The 15,020-nt window shown below is 43.4% G+C and overlaps 1 protein-coding gene across 3 annotated transcripts in view; it reads right to left on the reverse strand.

The window, feature by feature from the left end:
* LOC110533297 (peripheral-type benzodiazepine receptor-associated protein 1) overlaps positions 1-15,020 on the reverse strand; it is a 227,660-nt gene that overhangs the window by 22,065 nt on the left and 190,575 nt on the right. For 2 of the 3 annotated variants that reach the window (XM_036989597.1, XM_036989599.1), the window contains exons 23-25: positions 7,150-7,292; positions 6,317-6,485; positions 974-1,042 (exon numbers count right to left, since the gene is read on the reverse strand). In XM_036989597.1, the coding sequence (XP_036845492.1) occupies positions 974-1,042; positions 6,317-6,485; positions 7,150-7,292 (381 nt within the window). The remainder of the gene's footprint in view (positions 1-973; positions 1,043-6,316; positions 6,486-7,149; positions 7,293-15,020) is intronic. The other variant, XM_036989598.1, reaches the window with a different exon arrangement.

The raw sequence follows: 15,020 nt of genomic DNA on the forward strand, positions 1-15,020 counted from the left end.
TCCTTAGTCTAAGGAAGATCATTATAATGTTATAATATTGAATACTGTGAATCCACAGATCATTATAGTGATAATGTTATAATATTGAATACTGTGAATCCACAGATCATTATAGTGATAATGTTATAATATTGAATACTGTGAATCCACAGATCATTATAGTGATAATGTTATAATATTGAATACTGTGAATCCACAGATCATTATAGTGATAATGTTATAATATTGAATACTGTGAATCCACAGATCATTATAATGTTGATGTTGAAGTGTGAATCCACAGATCATTATAGTGATAATGTTATAATATTGAATACTGTGAATCCACAGATCATTATAATGTTTTGGATATTGAATAGTGTGAATCCACAGATCATTATAGTGATAATGTTATAATATTGAATACTGCGAATCCACAGATCATTATAATGTTTTGGATATTGAATACTGTGAATCCACAGATCATTATAGTGATAATGTTAGAATATTGAATACTGTGAATCCACAGATCATTATAGTGATAATGTTATAATATTGAATACTGCGAATCCACAGATCATTATAATGTTGATGTTGAATACTGTGAATCCACAGATCATTATAGTGATAATGTTATAATATTGAAAACTGTGAATCCACAGATCATTATAGTGATAATGTTATAATATTGAATACTGTGAATCCACAGTTCATTATAAATGATGTTTTATATATTGAATAATGTGAATCCACAGATCATTATAGTGATAATGTTATAATATTGAATACTGTGAATCCATAGATCATGATAATGTTTTGGATATTGAACAGTGTGAATCCACAGTTCATGATAATGTTTTGGATATTGAACAGTGTGAATCCACAGATCCCCTCTGATCATAGTGATAGAGAGGAATCAAAGGAGGAGTGGGAAAGAGGGAAGGAGAAAGGAGAGAGAGAGAGACAGCCAATCAGCAGCGACAGCGAGACACACCTTTCTTGGATCGTCTCGGTTTCGGCGGTGGGACAGGGCGACGCGGAAGCTGTGCATGTGAGCGAGTGCCTTTATGGAATAAAAAAAAAAAACGGAAAACCAAATTTGAAACCAAAAAGAAAAAACACAGACAGACAGACAGACGGAGACGCCAGAACCATGAAGAAGCAGACCAGACAAGAGACAGAATGAGTTTGAAGCCTGTAAAAAAGCCATTTTATAAACCAACCAATAGTAAATAACCAGCGAACAGAACACAGGAAGTGGAAGTGAAAGGGTTAAACCATCCGAAGAGATCCTTTTTGGGGGGGAAATAGAAGCATGAAATAGAGCCATTGTTTTGTCAGCTTTCTCTAGTTGGCTGGGTGGTTAATGCTGTGTGTGTGTGTGTGTTTTTGTGTGTGTGTGTTTGTGCACATGTTTGGGTCCATAGCAATTAGCCCCCCCCCCCCCCCCCCCCCCAACAGCTTATCCCACTAACTTATGCTTCTGGCAATTCTTTGAAATGAGTCACATGACATGGAGTCGACGAACAACCCATAAGCTCAAGCTAGGATGGTTATCCTAAAACAGTTGGAAAACAAACATCCAAGTGCAATTAAAGACGAACCATGAAAGCATACAAAGCAGCTCATAGGAGTGAGATTTCTTTGGTTTACTTTTTCATTTAATCAAACAGCACAAATCTTACTCAGGACATGAGTCATTTCACCCCCAAAACCAATTCTTTCTTTGGCCGCCTCTCCTTCCAGTTCTCTGCTGCCAATGACTGTAACGAACTACAAAAATCTCTGAAACTGGAAACACTTATCTCCCTCACTAGCTTTAAGCACCAACTGTCAGAGCAGCTCACAGATTACTGCACCTGTACATAACCCACCTAAAATTTAGCCCAAACAACTACCTCTTTCCCTACTGTATTTAATTTATTTATTTTGCTCCTTTGCACCCCATTATTTTTATTTCTACTTTGCACATTCTTCCACTTCAAAACTACCATTCCAGTGTTTTACTTGCTATATTCTATTTACTTCGCCACCATGGCCTTTTTTTTGGCTTTACCTCCCATCTCACCTCATTTGCTCACATCGTATATAGACTTGTTTATACTTTATTATTGACTGTATGTTTGTTTTACTCCATGTGTAACTCTGTGTCGTTGTATGTGTCGAACTGCTTTGCTTTATCTTGGCCAGGTCGCAATTGTAAATGAGAACTTGTTCTCAACTGGCCTACCTGGTTAAATAAAAGGTGAAATAAAAATAATATATATGTTAAAGTGAGAACTCATGAACAGCAAAGAGATCATGAGTTAAATGTGTTTTCCATTAACCAAGACGCAGCTGTTGTTCTTTCACTTCTGAGGAATTCCTCCAACAAAAAAAAATATATATATATATTTGAGATTCTTCAAAGTAGCCACCCCTTTGCCTTGATGACAGATTTGCACACTCTTGGAATTCTCTCAACCAGCTTCAGGCAGTCACCTGGAATGAATTTCAATTAACAGGTGTTCCTTGTTAAAAGTTAATTTGTGGAATGACTTTCCTTCTTAATGCGTTTGAGTCAATCAGTTGTGTTGTGACAAGGTAGGGGTAGTATACAGAATAGCCATATTATGGCAAGAACAGCTCAAATAAGGAAAGAAAAATTACAGTCCATCATTACTTTAGGACATGAAGGTCAGTCAATACGGAACATTTGAAGAACTTTTAAAGTTTCTCCAAGTGCGATGAAACTGGCTCTCATGAGGACCGCCACAGGAAAGGAAGACCCAGAGTTACCTCTGCTGCAGAGGATAAGTTCATTAGAGTTACCAGCCTCAGAAATTGCAGCCCAAATAAATACTTCAGAGTTTAAGTAACAGACACATCTCAACATCAACTGTTCACCCCAGTATCTCTACTTGCACATCATCATCTGCACATCTAGCACTCCAGTGTTAATGCTAAATTGTAATTATTTTGCCTATATGGCCTATTTATTACCCTACTATTATCCCTACTCTTCTACACTTTTCTATTGTGTTATTGACTGTACGTTTGTTTATGTGTAACTCTGTGTTGTTGTTTTTGTCGCACTGCTTTGCTTTATCTTGACCAGGTCGCAGCTGTAAATGAGAACTTGTTCTCAACTAGCCTACCTGGTTAAATAAAGGTGAAAAAATAATAAGTGTTCATTCAGTATTGTTGTAATTGTCAGTATTTTATATATTTATTTAACCAGGTAGGTCAGTCATATCGGCCAATTAATCGGTATCGGTGTTGAAAAATGATAATTGGTCGACCTCTAACCCTGAACTGACGTGAAATAAAAATAAAAAATCATCTGTTCAGAGGAGACTGGAAGAATCAGGCCTCCATGGTCGAATTGCTGCAAAGAAACCGCTACTAAAGGACACCAATAAGAATAAGAGACTTGTTTGGGCCAAGAAAACACAGACAATGGAAATCTGTCCTTTGGTCTGATTGGTCCAAATTTGATTTTTTTTTGTTTCAAATGCAGTGTCTTTGTGAAAGAAGCACAGTAGGTGAGTGGATGATCTCGGCATGTGTGGTTCCCACCCGTGAATCATGGAGGAGGAGGTGTGATGGTGCTTTGCTGGTAACACTGTCAGTGATTTGATTAGAATCACACTTAACCAGCATGGCTACCACAGCATTCTGCAGCGATACGCCATCCCATCTGGTTTGCGCTTAGTGGGACTAGCATTTGTTTTTCAACAGGACAATGACCCACCACACCACCAGGCTGTGTAAGGGCTATTTCACCAAGAAGGAGAGTGATGGAGTGCTGCATCAGATGACCTGGGCTCCACAATCACCCGACCACAACCCAATTGAGATGTTTTGGGATGAGTTGGACCGCAGAGTGAAGGAAAAGTAGCCAACAAGTGCTCAGCATATGTGGGAATCCCTCCACTGTTGGAGAAACGTGTACATCGCTGTCACCAAAGCAAAGGGTGACTACATTGAAGAATCTAAAATATAGAATAGATTTTGATTTGTTTAACACTTTTTTGGTTACTACATGATTCCATGTGTTATTTCATAGTTTTGATGTCTTCACTATTATTCTACAATGTAGAAAACACAGTAGGTGTGTCCAAACATTTTACTGGTACTGTACATCTATATATCTATATACTGTATCTATATACAGTGCCTTGCGAAAGTATTCGGCCCCCTTGAACTTTGCGACCTTTTGCCACATTTCAGGCTTCAAACATAAAGATATAAAACTGTATTTTTTTGTGAAGGATCAACAACAAGTGGGACACAATCATGAAGTGGAACGACATTTATTGGATATTTCAAACTTTTTTAACAAATCAAAAACTGAAAAATTGGGCGTGCAAAATTATTCAGCCCCTTTACTTTCAGTGCAGCACACTCTCTTCAGAAGTTCAGTGAGGATCTCTGAATGATCCAATGTTGACCTAAATGACTAATGATGATAAATACAATCCACCTGTGTGTAATCAAGTCTCCGTATAAATGCACCTGCACTGTGATAGTCTCAGAGGTCCGTTAAAAGCGCAGAGAGCATCATGAAGAACAAGGAACACACCAGGCAGGTCCGAGATACTGTTGTGAAGAAGTTTAAAGCCGGATTTGGATACAAAAATATTTCCCAAGCTTTAAACATCCCAAGGAGCACTGTGCAAGCGATAATATTGAAATGGAAGGAGTATCAGACCACTGCAAATCTACCAAGACCTGGCCGTCCCTCTAAACTTTCAACTCATACAAGGAGAAGACTGATCAGAGATGCAGCCAAGAGGCCCATGATCACTCTGGATGAACTGCAGAGATCTACAGCTGAGGTGGGAGACTCTGTCCATAGGACAACAATCAGTCGTATATTGCACAAATCTGGCCTTTATGGAAGAGTGGCAAGAAGAAAGCCATTTCTTAAAGATATCCATAAAAAGTGTTGTTTAAAGTTTGCCACAAGCCACCTGGGAGACACACCAAACATGTGGAAGAAGGTGCTCTGGTCAGATGAAACCAAAATTGAACTTTTTGGCAACAAAAGCAACACAGCTGAACACACCATCCCCACTGTCAAACATGGTGGTGGCAGCATCATGGTTTGGGCCTGCTTTTCTTCAGCAGGGACAGGGAAGATGGTTAAAATTGATTGGAAGATGGATGGAGCCAAATACAGGACCATTCTGGAAGAAAACCTGATGGAGTCTGCAAAAGACCTGAGACTGGGACAGAGATTTGTCTTCCAACAAGACAATGATCCAAAACATAAAGCAAAATCTACAATGGAATGGTTCAAAAATAAACATATCCAGGTGTTAGAATGGCCAAGTCAAAGTCCAGACCTGAATCCAATCGAGAATCTGTGGAAAGAACTGAAAACTGCTGTTCACAAATGCTCTCCATCCAACCTCACTGAGCTCGAGCTGTTTTGCAAGGAGGAATGGGAAAACATTTCAGTCTCTCGATGTGCAAAACTGATAGAGACATACCCCAAGCGACTTACAGCTGTAATCGCAGCAAAAGGTGGCGCTACAAAGTAAGGGGGCTGAATAATTTTGCACGCCCAATTTTTCGGTTTTTGATTTGTTAAAAAAGTTTGAAATATCCAATAAATGTCGTTCCACTTCATGATTGTGTCCCACTTGTTGTTGATTCTTCACAGAAAATACAGTTTTATATCTTTATGTTTGAAGCCTGAAATGTGGCAAAAGGTCGCAAAGTTCAAGGGGGCCGAATACTTTCGCAAGGCACTGTATATATCTATATATCTATATCTATATATATATATCTATATATCTATATATCTATATCTATATATCTATATCGCTATATATATCTATATCGCTATATATATCTATATATCTATATCTATATATATATTTAAGAAAATGAAGACTAGAAGGAGAGGAGTAAAACATAAACATGTGTTGGCAGTTCTGAATGTCATAACATCCGTCATCCATCACGCTACACGTCATACAGGACTTCTGTTATCACGTTGTTTCACTGTCCACTCAACGGAAAAATGGGGATTTTGTGAAACCAACACCACAAAGAACATACCCACACCTGTTGAAAGACCTCAGTTCGTAGACATTCTACGGTGATGCGTTCAGGCTGACAACATCAAGACAAAACCATAGAGCTGACAGCAAACAGAAAGCACTATACAAATACAACGTACTTGACTGATTCATTGATTGGTTACATGGACGACGTGTTACTTGGATCAGGCCCTGTTTAATAGGCACTTGTGGGATGAACCCAGTTGGCATTGGATGTTGATATGATTGACAGCTGTAAAACCATTTGCTGATTGGACGGTGTTATGACTGACAGCTATGCCTACCTATCTTCTCCATGTTTGTTGCGGTAGACAGGAAGCCCTGCTGCAGGAGTGTCTCTCTGGTCTCCTCGTCCTCCACCTGAATCTCTGACACCATGTTACATGGCACGTAACCATGACGACCGCTCGACTCGCCGCGGTAGAATCCATCCAAGTCTTTGTCTCCGTAGATCTGGAGGATGGGGGGGAAAACGAAACAAGATGGCGACTGTTAGGTTGTGTTATTGTCTGACCACCTCCTTAATAGAAGAGAGATAACATGGAGAAACGTTTCGACTTCCACTACCAATCACTATTCTTTTTTATTTTTTAAACATATTTTTGTACTTTTCACCCTTTTTTCTCCCCAATTTCGTGATATCCAATTGGTAGTTACCGCCTTGTCCCATCGCTGCAACTCCCATACGGACTTGGGCGAGGCAAAGGTCGAGATCCACGCATCCTCCGAAACACGACCCTACCAAGCCGCTCTGCTTCTTGACACACTGCTCGCTTAACCCGGAAGCCAGCTGTGCCAATGTGTAGGACGAAACACCGTAAAGCAGGCAACCGAGGTCAGCTTGCATGCGCCCAGCCAGCCACAAGGAGGCGCTAGAGTGCAATGGAACAAGGACATTCCCCTAACCCGGCCGACGATGGGCCAATTGTGCGCCGCCTCATGGGTTTCCGCTCTCGGCCGGCTGCGACACAGCCTGGGATTGAACCCGGGTCTGTAATGACGCCTCAAGCACTGCGATGTGCCACTCAGGAGGCCACAACCAATAATTATTGACAGAACGGATGAGTGTCTAACATAGTGGCAGGAATATCACTGATTATTCTGGCAGGTTCCATACCTTGATGATTTGTCCCTCTCTGAAGGGCAGTTCTTCCTCAGCAGCGTCGGGGTTGGGAGACATGTTGACCGGGTCGTAGGGGAACAGAGCCACAAAGATACGCACCTCATTGTCTCCTATAGGCCATGAATGATCCATGCTCTCTGCACGCAAACACACAAACAGAACTCACATTATTTGGAGCAACAGTTAGCCTACAAGCATTGTGGGGCAAAGGACCAAATTATTTCAAAAGGTAATATAGGCCCTTGGTTTTGCCTGGTCAGACGCACACACACGCACACACTTCCACAGTCCCACAGTGTAGTGGAGCGGGTCGAAAGCCTTCAAGTTTCTTGTGTCCACATCACTATCACATGGTCCACACACACCCACACAGTTGTGAAGAGGGCACGACGGCACCTCTTCCCCCTCAGGAGGCAAAAAAAAAAAAATAGAGATTTGTCACGGGCCCTCAGATCCTCCAAAAATGATTCAGCTGCACCGTAGAGAGCCTCTGCACCGTAGAGAGCCTCTTGACTGGCTGCATCACCACCTGGTACAGCTCCAGGACATCACTGGGGACAAGCACCCTGCCATCCAGGACCTTTATACCAGGCGGTGTCAGAGGAAGTCCCTAAACATGTTCTAATACTCCAGACATAGACTGTTCTCTCTCCTACCCGCATCGCAAGCAGTACCGATGCACCAAGTCTGGAACCAACAGGACACGGAACAGCTTCTACCACCACGCCATAAGACTCTTACACAAGATTGCTAAAGAGCTAATCAAATGTCTACCTGCTGCTGCTACCGTCTATAAACTTTTCTGTTGCCGCGTCACTTTAACCCTCCCTATAACCCTACCTATAACCCTACCTATAACCCTACATACCTACCACCCTACCTACCACCCTACTTATAACCCTACCTATAACCCTACCTATAACCCTCCCTATAACCCTCCATATAACCCTACCACCCTCCCTATAACCCTCCCTATAACCCTACCACCCTACCTATAACCCTCCCTATAACCCTACCTATAACCCTCCCTATAACACTACCTATAACCCTCCCTTTAACCCTACCTATAACCCTACCACCCTCCCTATAACCCTCCCTATAACCCTACCACCCTACCTATAACCCTCCCTATAACTCTACCTATAACCCTACCTATAACCCTCCCTATAACCCTACCTATAACCCTACCTATAATATAACCCTACCTATAATATAACCCTACCTATAATATAACCCTACCTATAATATAACCCTACTTATAACCCTACCTATAATATAACCCTACCTATAATATAACCCTACCTATAATATAACCCTACATATAATATAACCCTACCTATAACCCTACCTATAATATAACCCTACATCTAATTTAAACCTACCTATAATATAACCCTACCTATAATATAACCCTACCTATAATATAACCCTACCTATAATATAACCCTCCCTATAACCCTCCCTATAACCCTACATATAACATAACCCTACCTATAATATAACCCTACATATAATATAACCCTACTTATAACCCTACCTATAATATAACCCTACTTATAACCCTACCTATAATACAACCCTACCTATAATATAACCCTACCTATAATATAACCCTACATATAATATAACCCTACCTATAACCCTACCTATAATATAACCCTACATCTAATATAACCCTACCTATAACCCTACCTATAACCCTCCCTATAACCCTACCTATAACCCTACCACCCGACCTATAACCCTACCTATAACCCTCCCTTTAACCCTACCTATAACCCTCCCTATAACCCTCCCTATAACCCTCCCTATAACCCTCCCTATAACCCTACCTATAACCCTCCCTATAACCCTCCCTATAACCCTCCCTATAACCCTACCTAAAACCCTACCTATAACCCTCCCTATAACCCTCCCTATAACCCTACATATAACCCTACCTATAACCCTCCCTATAACCCTCCCTATAACCCTACCTATAACCCTACCTATAACCCTACCACCCGACCTATAACCCTACCTATAACCCTCCCTTTAACCCTACCTATAACCCTCCCTATAACCCTCCCTATAACCCTCCATATAACCCTACCTATAACCCTCCCTATAACCCTCCCTATAACCCTCCCTATAACCCTCCCTATAACCCTCCCTATAACCCTCCATATAACCCTACCTATAACCCTACCTATAACCCTACCTATAACCCTCCCTATAACCCTACCTATAACCCTCCCTTTAACCCTACCTATAACCCTCCCTATAACCCTCCATATAACCCTCCCTATAACCCTACCTATAACCCTACCTATAACCCTACCACCCGACCTATAACCCTACCTATAACCCTCCCTTTAACCCTACCTATAACCCTCCCTATAACCCTACCTATAACCCTCCCTATAACCCTCCCTATAACCCTACATATAACCCTACCTATAACCCTCCCTATACCCTCCCTATAACCCTCCCTATAACCCGACCTATAACCCTACCTATAACCCTACCACCCGACCTATAACCCTCCCTATAACCCTCCCTATAACCCTACCTTTAACCCTACCTATAACCCTACCACCCGACCTATAACCCTACCTATAACCCTCCCTTTAACCCTACCTATAACCCTCCCTATAACCCTCCCTATAACCCTCCATATAACCCTACCTATAACCCTCCCTATAACCCTACCTATAACCCTCCCTATAACCCTCCCTATAACCCTCCCTATAACCCTCCCTATAACCCTCCCTATAACCCTACCTATAACCCTCCCTATAACCCTCCATATAACCCTCCCTATAATCCTACCTATAACCCTACCTATAACCCTACCACCCGACCTATAACCCTACCTATAACCCTCCCTTTAACCCTACCTATAACCCTCCCTATAACCCTCCCTATAACCCTCCCTATAACCCTCCCTATAACCCTCCATATAACCCTACCTATAACCCTCCCTATAACCCTACCTATAACCCTCCCTATAACCCTCCCTATAACCCTCCCTATAACCCTCCCTATAACCCTCCATATAACCCTACCTATAACCCTCCCTATAACCCTACCTATAACCCTCCCTATAACCCTCCCTATAACCCTACCTATAACCCTCCCTATAACCCTCCCTATAACCCTACCTATAACCCTCCCTATAACCCTACCTATAACCCTACCTATAACCCTACCTATAACCCTACCTATAATATAACCCTACATATAATATAACCCTACCTATAACCCTACCTATAATATAACCCTACATCTAATATAACCCTACCTATAACCCTACCTATAACCCTCCCTATAACCCTACCACCCGACCTATAACCCTACCTATAACCCTCCCTTTAACCCTCCCTTTAACCCTCCCTATAACCCTCCCTATAACCCTCCCTATAACCCTACCTATAACCCTACCTATAACCCTCCCTATAACCCTACCTATAATATAACCCTACCTATAATATAACCCTACCTATAATATAACCCTACCTATAATATAACCCTACTTATAACCCTACCTATAATATAACCCTACTTATAACCCTACCTATAATATAACCCTACTTATAACCCTACCTATAATATAACCCTACTTATAACCCTACCTATAATATAACCCTACTTATAACCCTACCTATAATATAACCCTACTTATAACCCTACCTATAATATAACCCTACCTATAATATAACCCTACCTGTAATATAACCCTACCTATAAACCTACCTATAATATAACCCTACTTATAACCCTACCTATAATATAACCCTACTTATAACCCTACCTATAATATAACCCTACTTATAACCCTACCAATAATATAACCCTACCTATAACCCTACCTATAATATAACCCTACCTATAATATAACCCTACCTATAATATAACCCTACCTATTTACCTACCTATAATATAACCCTACTTATAACCCTACCTATAATATAACCCTACTTATAACCCTACCTATAATATAACCCTACCTATAACCCTACCTATAATATAACCCTACCTATAATATAATCCTACCTATAATATAACCCTACCTATAACCCTACCTATAATATAACCCTACTTATAACCCTCCATATAACCCTACCTATAATATAACCCTACTTATAACCCTCCATATAACCCTACCTATAATATAACCCTACTTATAACCCTCCATATAACCCTACCTATAATATAACCCTACATATAACCCTCCCTATAACCCTCCCTATAACCCTACCTATAATATAACCCTACATATAACCCTCCATATAACCCTACCTATAATATAACCCTACTTATAACCCTCCATCTAACCCTACCTATAATATAACCCTACATATAACCCTCCCTATAACCCTACCTATAATATAACCCTACCTATAATATAACCCTAACCCTAACCCTATAATATAACCCTCCCTATAACCCTACCTATAATATAACCCTACCTATAACCCTCCATATAACCCTACCTATAACCCTACCTATAACCTACCTATAACCCTACCAAATGTAGTAGCTACCTCAATCAACTCATACCCGACTCCCTGTATATAGCCATGTCATTTTTAAAAATGTTTTATTGTTATTCACTGTGCATTCCTTGTATCACAATCTCAATTTGTTTTTTTTCTTATCTAACTCTGCATTGTTGAAAAAGTAAATAATAATTCCACAGTCTGCACCTCGTTTACAAAGCATGTGACAAATGCAATTAGACTTGATACAGAGGGTAGAGCACCCCCCCCCCCCCTCTCTGCTGTGTAATGGTGTGGTAGAGCACCCCCCCCCCCCCTCTCTGCTGTGTAATGGTGTGGTAGAGCACCCCCCCCCCTCTCTGCTGTGTAATGGAGAGGTAGAGCTCACCCCCCCCCTCTCTGCTGTGTAATGGCGTGGTAGAGCTCACCCCCCCTCTCTCTGCTGTGTAATGGCGTGGTAGAGCTCGCCCCCCCCCCCCCCCTCTCTGCTGTGTAATGGAGTGGTAGAGCTCACCCCCCCCTCTCTGCTGTGTAATGGCGTGGTAGAGCTCACCCCCCCCCCCTCTCTCTGCTGTGTAATGGCGTGGTAGAGCTCGCCCCCCCTCTGCTGTGTAATGGCGTGGTAGAGCTCACCCCCCCTCTCTCTGCTGTGTAATGGCGTGTTAGAGCTCACCCCCCCTCTCTCTGCTGTGTAATGGCGTGGTAGAGCTCACCCCCCCCCTCTCTGCTGTGTAATGGCGTGGTAGAGCTCGCCCCCCCTCTGCTGTGTAATGGCGTGGTAGAGCTCACCCCCCCCCTCTGCTGTGTAATGGCGTGGTAGAGCTCACTCCCCCCCCCCCCTCTGCTGTGTAATGGCGTGGTAGAACTCACCCCCCCCCCCTCTCTGCTGTGTAATGGCGTGGTAGAGCTCACTCCCCCCCCCCCCCCCCCCCCCCCCCCTCTGCTGTGTAATGGCGTGGTAGAGCTCACCCCCCCCCCCCCCCCCCCTCTCTGCTGTGTAATGGCGTGGTCCGGGCTCACCCCCCCCCCCTCTCTGCGGTGTAATGGCGTGGTAGAGCTCACCCCCCCCCTCTCTGCTGTGTAATGGCGTGGTAGAGCTCACCCCCCCCTCTCTGCTGTGTAATGGCGTGGTAGAGCTCACCCCCCCCCCCCCCCCCCCCTCTCTGCTGTGTAATGGCGTGGTCCGGGCTCACCCCCCCCCTCCCCCTCTCTGCTGTGTAATGGCGTGGCCCGGGCGTGGACTTAAGAGAGGTAATCAAGCTAATGCCCTGAGCCTGAGCCAGTGGGGCCTAAGCTGCTTCAGATAGAAACGTGCGTATGTCTATGATCCCCGGGAAGAGAGGAAGAGACGGAAAGGAGGAAGAGGGGAGAGGGGGAAGAGGAGGAGGGGGGGAGAGGAAGGAAGAGGGGTAAGAGAGGAAAGGAGGAAGAGGGCGAAGAGGGGGAAGAGAGGAAAGGAGGAAGAGGGGGGAGAGGAGGAGGAGGGGGGGAGAGGAGGTGGAGGGGGGGAAGAAGGAAGAGGGGTAAGAGAGGAAAGGAGGAACAGGGGGAAGAGGGGAGAGGAGGAAGGGGGGAAGAGAGGGAAGAGATGAAAGGAGGGAGAGGAGAGGGGGAAGAGAGGAAAGGGGGAGAGAGGAGAGGGGAAGAGGAGAAAGGGGGAGAGAGGAGAGGGGAAGAGAGGAAAGAAGGAAGAGGGCGAAGTGTTGGAAGAGAGGAAAGGAGGGAGAGGAGAGGGGGAAGAGGAGAAAGGGGGGAGAGAGGAGAGGGGAAGAGGAGAAAGAACGAAGAGGGGTAAGAGAGGAAAGGAGGAAGAGGGCGAAGTGGGGGAAGAGAGGAAAGGAGGGAGAGGGGGAGAGGAGAGAGGAAGAGGGGAAAGCAGGAAAGAAAACAGAAACACAGAACACCCCCTTCCCTCGCTAACTCTTACAAAAATAATCTCTGGATGTGCTTATACAATAACAGCAGCAACACAGAGCTGTCTGTCTACGTGATGTAGTAACCATGGTGACTGATTACCTAGTCTGACCACAGGGCTGTCTGTCTATATAATGTAGTAACCATGGTGACTGATTACCTAGTCTGACCACAGGGCTGTCTGTCTATATAATGTAGTGACCATGGTGACTGATTACCTAGTCTGAGCACAGGTCTGTCTATATAATGTAGTAACCATGGTGACTGATGACCTAGTCTGACCACAGAGCTGTCTGTCTATATAATGTAGTAACCATGGTGACTGATGACCTAGTCTGACCACAGAGCTGTCTGTCTATATAATGTAGTAACCATGGTGACTGATGACCTAGTCTGACCACAGGGCTGTCTGTCTATATAATGTAGTAACCATGGTGACTGATTACCTAGTCTGACCACAGAGCTGTCTGTCTATATAATGTAGTAACCATGGTGACTGAATACCTAGTCTGACCACAGGGCTGTCTGTCTATATAATGTAGTAACCATGGTGACTGATGACCTAGTCTGACCACAGACAGGGCTGTCTGTCTATATAATGTAGTAACCATGGTGACTGATGACCTAGTCTGACCACAGGTCTGTCTATGTGCTGTAGTAACCATGGTGACTGATTACCTAGACCTACATGTGAACTGTTGTAGTGGACTAGGGATGAATCTGCTCCAATGATACCAGGTTCTATCTCATTAGGGGAAGATCAGTCCACCTGCATGTAGCAACAGTCGGGCTACAGGCAGAGCCCAGCTGACAGGGAGAAAAATACAATGTTTATATTGTCTGTACATCGGCTTCCCTGATCCCTCTCTAGTCTTGCTGGGCGTACGTGAACAGTGTCCTGTGTACCCATCTGCACGTTCTTTGTTCTTCCACCTACTGCTAAGAAAAGCTGAACTATAATACCAAAATATACACTTGCTTTATCGACTTCCAAAAAGCATTTGATTCTATTTGGCATGCAGGACTGTTCTACAAAGTTATTGAAAGTGGTGTAGGGGGTAAAACATATGACATAATGAAATCAATGTACACTGACAATACGTGCAGCATTCAAATTGGCAAGAAAATAACATAATACTTTAACCAGACGCAGGGGCCTTCGCCAGGGTTGCAATCTGAGCCCTGCACTCTTCAATTTACATTAAGGAATTGGCCACTATTCTAGAAAAATCCTCAGCCTCTGGTGTTAGTCTCCACAATTCAGAAGTTAAATGCCTACTCTTCGCAGATTACCTATGCCTGCTGTCACCCACAGCACATGGCCTACAGCAGAGCCTGGACCTGCTAGAGCAGTACTGCCAGACCTGCGCCCTGGCAGTAAACCCCCACAGCACATGGCCTACAACAGAACCTGGACCTGCTAGAGCAGTACTGCCAGACCTGGGCCCTGGCAGTAAACCCCCACAGCAC

This window comes from Oncorhynchus mykiss, chromosome 10 (genome assembly GCF_013265735.2).
Source record: "Oncorhynchus mykiss isolate Arlee chromosome 10, USDA_OmykA_1.1, whole genome shotgun sequence".
NCBI lineage: Eukaryota > Metazoa > Chordata > Actinopteri > Salmoniformes > Salmonidae > Oncorhynchus > Oncorhynchus mykiss.